We start from the raw sequence: 6,494 nt of genomic DNA, 5'->3' as shown, positions 1-6,494 counted from the left end.
GATTTCAATGATTTCTCAAATATTTCAATTATTTCGCGAAGAATTTAGATAAATTTACAAGATTTCACAAAGACTTTAATGATTTTCCAAAGATTTGAAGAATTTAACAAATATTTCACAAAGATTTCATATGGATTTCATACAGATTTCAATGATTTCGAAAAGATTTCTATAAAATTCTAATCATTTTTAAAAATATTTCAAATATTTCATAAAGATTTCGGATAATTTACGAGATTTCACAAATGCATAAATGATTTCCCAATCATTTCAAAACGATTTAAATAATTTCAAAAAACTTTCAAAAATATTTCAAAGATTTCAATGATTTCCCAGCGATTTCAAATATTTTTCAAAGATTTGAAGAATTTAACGAATATTATCGAATATTTCAAAAATATTTCAAATATTTCAAGTTTCCAAATGGTTTTCAAAGAGTTTGGAAAGCAAAGATTTCGGATAAATTTAAAAGATTTCACCACGGCACACATGATTTCTCAGTGATTTCACAAAGTTTCCAAAAATTTCACAACCAATTCACAAATATTTCAATGATTTCCTAAAAATTTGAAGAATTTAACAAATATTTTAAAAATATTTCAAATGTTTCACAAGAGATTTCACAAAGACTTCAATTATTTCCAAAAGATTTTAACAATTTGAAAAATATATAAAATATTTTGCAAAAAATTAGAATAGATTTACAAAATTGTACAAACTTTCAATGATTTTCCAATAATTTCAAACCGATTTCAATAATTTCACAAGACTTTCAAAAATATTTCAAAGATTTCTAGTATTTCCCAAATATTCGAAGAATTTCAAGAATATTTTGCAATATTTCACAAATATTTCAATGATTTCCCAACGATTTTCATGATTTTCTATGGATTTCACAAAGATTTCAAAGATTTCGCAAAGACTTTGGATATTTTAAAAAGATTTCACAAAGACTTCAATGATTTCGGAAAGATTTCAACAATTTCAAAAATATATCAAATACTTGCAAAATATTTCCAAAGGATTTCAATGACATCCCAAAGATTTTCTAAAGATTTCAAATATTTCACAAAGATTTTCATGATTTTATATTGATTTTGAGGAGATTTCAAAGATTTTTGATAGTTTAAAAAGATGTCACAAAGATTTAAATGACTTTTGAAAGATTAAAAAAATTTTAAACATATATCAAATACTTCTAAAATATTTTCCAAAGATTTCAGAAATTTGCTAAGGATTTTGAATACTTCGCAAAGGTTTAGGATTGATTTGCAAGATTTCACAAATACTTCAATGATTTTTCAAAGATTTGAAGAATTTAACAAATATTTTAAAAATATTTCAAATACTTAATAAAGATTTTCATGATTTTATATTGATTTTGAGGAGATTTCAAAGATCTTTGACAGTTTGAAAAGATTTCAAACAGACTTGAATGATTTCGGAAAGCTTTAAAAAATTTAAAACATATTTCAAATACTTCCAAAATATTTTCAAAGGATTACAATGATATCCAAAAAATTTTGTAAAGATTTTTAATATTTCGCGAAGAATTCGAATAGATTCTCAATGATTTCACTTTGATTTCAAAAATATTTCGAACATTTCCAAATATTTCAATGATTTCCTCAAGATTTGAAAAATTAAAAAAAATATTTTTTAAATATTTAAAATGTTTCATAAAATATTTCACAAAGGCTTAAATGATTTCGGAAAGATTTCAACGATTTAAAAAATAGATCAGATACTTGAAAAATATTTTCAAAAAATTTCAATGATTGTCCAAATATTTTTAATATTTCGCAAAGAATTCGAATAGATTTACAAAATTTCAAAAAAACTTCAATGCATTTCCAAAGGTTTCTCAAAGATTGTAACCATTTCTATCAATATTATAAAATTTCGAAGATTTCACAAATTTTTCAAAAATTTTTACAAATATTTCAAAGATTTCGTATAAATTACACATATTTTACAAAGTGATAAAATATTCAAAAAATTTCACAAATCTTTCAAAAATATTTCGAAGATTTCCCAAAGATTTCAATGATTTTTCGAAAAATTTAATGATTTCGGAAAGATTCAAAAATATTTTTAAAGGATTTCAATGATTTCCTAAAGGTTTCGTAAAAATTTTGGAATATTTTGCAAAGATTTCGGATAGATTTATAAGATTTAACAAAGACTTCCAGGATTTTCCAAAGATTTCCATGATTTTTACAAATATTACCAAATATTTCAAAAAGATTTCGGATAAATTTAAATGATTTCACAAATATTAAAAAAATTTGAGAAATATTTCAATGATTTCCCAACAATTTCAAATATTTCAAAAAGATTTGAAGAATTTAACAAATATTTTTAATATTATTTAATATATATAATATATAATAATAATATATAATATCACAAAAAATTCACAAATATTTGAAAAATATTTCGAAGATTTCACAATATGTCAATGATTTCGCAAAGATTCGAAGAATTTAACCAATTTTTACCAAATATATATCATATATTTTGCAAAGAATTCGAATAAATTTACAAAATTTCACAAATTCTTAAATGATTTTCCAAAGATTTCTCAAGAATTTCAATCATTTTTATAAATATTATAAAATATTTCAAAGATTTTAAATGTTTCACAAAGATTTTGAACAATTTTCTAAAGATTTCCCAAAGATTCCAATGATTTCCCGAAAAATTCAATGATTTTGAAAAGATTTCAACAATTTAAAAAATATATCAAATACTTCAAAAATATTTTTAAAGGATTTCAATGATTTCCTAAAGATTTCTTAAAATTTTTTAAATATTTTGCAAAGATTTCGGATAGATTTCCATGATTTTTACAAATATTACCAAATATTTCAAAAAGATTTCAAAGATTTCGGATAAATTTAAAAGATTTCACAAAGGCATAAATGATTTTCCAATGAATTCACAAAGATTAAAAAAATTCAGAAATCTTTTAAAAATATGTCAAAGATTTCAATGATTTCCCAACAATTTCAAATATTTCACAAAGATTTAAAGAAATTAACAAATATTTTTAATATTATTTAATATATATAATATCACAAAAATTTCAAAAATATTTCGAAGATTTCACAATATGTCAATGATTTCGCAAAGATTTGAAGAATTTAACAAATTTTTACAAAATATTTCAAATATTTCACAAAGACTTCAATGATTTCGGAAAGATTTCAACAATTTAAAAATTATATATCGAATATTTGACAAATACTTTCAAAAGATTTGAATGATTTCAAAAAAATTTTGCAAAGATTTTTAATATTTCTGCAAGATTTCATATATTTTGCAATGAATTCGAATAGATTTACAAAATTTCACAAAGAGTTCAATGAGTTTCCAAAGATGTCTCACAGATTTCAATCATTTTTATAAATATTATTAAATATTTCAAATATTTTGCAAAGATTTCGAATAAATTTAAAAGATTTCACAAAGGCATAAATGATTTCTCAATAATTTCAAAACAATTTCAATAATATCAAAAAACTTTCAAAAATATTTAAATGATTTCTCAAAGATTTGAAGAATTTAGAAAATATTTCACAAATTTCACAATGATTTCCTAAAAATTTCTAAAATATTTCGAAGATTTCACAAAGATTTCAAAGATTTCAAAGATTTCGCAAAGATTTTGGATAGTTTGAAAAGATTTCAGAAAGACTTTAATGATTTTGGAAAGATTTCAACAATTTTAAAAATATATCAAATACTTCCAAAATATTTTCAAAAGATTTCAATGATTTCCCAAAAGTTTTGTAAAGATTTTTAATATTTCGCGAATATTTCAAATGTTTCGCAAAGAATTGGAATAGATTTACAAAACATATTTCAATAATTTTTATAAATATTATTAAATATTTCAAAAATTTCAGGATTTTTAATGTTTCACAAAGATTTTGAACAGTTTTTAAAGATTTCACAAATCTTGCAAAAATCTTTCAAAGATTTCACAAAGATTTCATTGGTTTCCCAACGGTTAAAAATATTTCGCAACGATTTATACAATTTCACAAATATTATCAATTACTTTAAAAATATCTGAAATATTTTACAAAAATTTGAACAATTTTCCAAAGATTTCAAAAATATTTCAAATATTTTGCAAAGATTTTGGACAGTTAAAAAATATTTCAAAAAGACTTCAATGATTTCCCAAAGATTTCAACAATTTAAAGAATATTTCAAAAATATTCTAAATTTGTTATAAATATTTTGAAGATTTTACTAAGATTGCATATATTTCATAAAAATTTCGGATACATATAACCAGGATTTCAATTATTTCCAAATATTTCAATAATTTAAAAAATATAATAAAATATTTGAAGTTTTTCACCAAAAATTCGGACAGATTAAAAGATTTCACAAAGACATCAATTATTTCACAAAGATTTTAGGTAGATTTTTGGAAAAATTCAAACGATTCGCTTCTGGATTTATAGCTTACGAAATAAACTTTTTTTTTCAAAGAATTTCTATGGATTTCAACAGATTTTAAATATTTTAATAGTCTTAAAAATATTTTCAAAGGTATTAAAAAATCTCAAGTGATTCAAAAGGTTTTCACATGAATTTCAATTAAATTATCACAGGAATTTTAAAGATATCAAAGCAATTCATAGATTTTTGCTGTGTAAAGTTTATTTATGCAGAATTGCTATTTTTGCGATTTATATGGGATTAAGAACGGTATAAAATAAAAACCTTATTTCTCTAGAGTCTCTGATTTTTGCATGAATTCCTTTGCATGAGCTGTTTCATTTGGAATGCATAATATTGCGCAATATGTTCGACTGAGTAATTGCGCACTGCCACATAAAGAATAATATTGCGCCACATACGAGGTTGAGTACTTGCGCAATGCGACACAGTGCATAACATTGAACAATATACTCGACTGAGTACTTGCGCACTGCGGCCTCGCGATATAGTTGTTTCAGTTTTGGGAAAATATTTATAGTAATATGTTTAATTCATCTTATTAATTTTACATTATTCATTTTTGTGAGACTCCTGACTACAATTAAAAAAAAATAATCTCGATACGCTAATTGGAACCAAAGATATTGAACTCGAGGCTGAGAGGGTTAATAATTTTTCGCAATATCCTCAACTGAGTAATTTCTTACTGTAGCCTAACGCACAATATTACGCAATATACTCAATTAAGCACTCGCGTACTGCAACACATTGCGCAACATACTCGATTGAGTACTTGCGCATTGTGGCACAATGCATAATATTGCACAATGTTCACGGCTGAGTATTTGCGCATTGCGGCGCAATTAATAATTTTGCGCAATATACTTGACTGTGCACTGACACACTGCGGCCCAATGCATAATATTGTTGAATATAATCAACTGGGTAATTTCGCATTATTGTGCAATGCATAATATTACGCAATGTACTCGGATGAGTACTTGCGCGTTACGAAACAATGTACACTATTGCGCAATATACTTGAGTGAGCACTTGTGCACCGCAGCCCAATGCATAATATTGCGCAATATACTCAAATGAGTACTCCCTTTTTTTAATCTTCTTTCAGGTCTAAAAATGGGTGAAGATGAAATGCTGCTATTGCAATCTTTAGTCTTAGCCTGCCAATCCCACGATTATCAGGCGTTGTTGGAATTAGAAGCAGAACTGTGGCCCTATTTAGACATAGAACAAAAAGGATTATTAAACAAATTGGTGCAAACGCTCAATAAGCAATAGTTGTAAATAGCAATGCTTGTTATCTTCTTACCTGGATGCAAACATGAATGTACAAATAATTATAAATTAGAATCACAATCGCATTTAAAATATTTATCCTCGTTATTAAATGTTCTCATAATAAGTAAATTATAAGGATTATAATAATAAAATAATATATTTAATAAGCCTTAAACTATATAATTAAATAAGTAAATTTTATTGATAAAACTCCTATCATAGTCTAATCCTAACTCCCCCCACCCCCCAATGAGGTTTCTGGTGTAAATAATTTTAAAAAAAGGTAAGTGCTAATTTACCTCATAATTTTTTTTTTATTATTCAAATAAAAAATAGGCTGTTTACCTTTGTTTTATGTTTCTACGTGCGTGCGACGCACGTTTCCCACGTGGGATGACACAGCTGCGTCATGCCCTGCGCGCGCACGCCATGCGACGCACATATGCCGACCGTGCGACGCATATAAGCATATGCGTCGCACACTTTTATTTTCTTTTTATTATTATTTTATATTTATATATTTATAAATATTTTTTTATTTATATTCAATATTATTATTATTATTATTATTCCAAGAGCCATTTTCAGTGTTATTTGCATTATATTCGTACTTTTTAATACAACGTGATTTTCCGTATACTTAACGAATTATCTTCGGTCGCTTTGTACATTTAAATAATATGGCTTCTTTTTAAAAAAATTTTTTTAATAAATAGTTTTATAAGAAAGATGAA

At 24.6% G+C, this 6,494-nt stretch overlaps 1 protein-coding gene across 1 annotated transcript in view; it reads left to right on the top strand.

Moving 5' to 3' along the window:
* The window catches only part of LOC117181690 (40-kDa huntingtin-associated protein-like), a 36,538-nt gene extending 30,629 nt beyond the window's left edge, over positions 1-5,909 (top strand). Inside the window, exon 8 of the mRNA XM_033374616.1 lies at positions 5,591-5,909. Within this exon, the coding sequence (XP_033230507.1) occupies positions 5,591-5,760 (170 nt within the window). The 3' untranslated portion in view covers positions 5,761-5,909. The remainder of the gene's footprint in view (positions 1-5,590) is intronic.
* Positions 5,910-6,494: the final 585 nt, after the last annotated feature.

Source organism: Belonocnema kinseyi, chromosome 10 (assembly GCF_010883055.1).
Source record: "Belonocnema kinseyi isolate 2016_QV_RU_SX_M_011 chromosome 10, B_treatae_v1, whole genome shotgun sequence".
Lineage (NCBI taxonomy): Eukaryota > Metazoa > Arthropoda > Insecta > Hymenoptera > Cynipidae > Belonocnema > Belonocnema kinseyi.
Note: the sequence above shows the minus strand (reverse complement) of the source record. Positions and strands in the feature narration are given on the sequence as shown.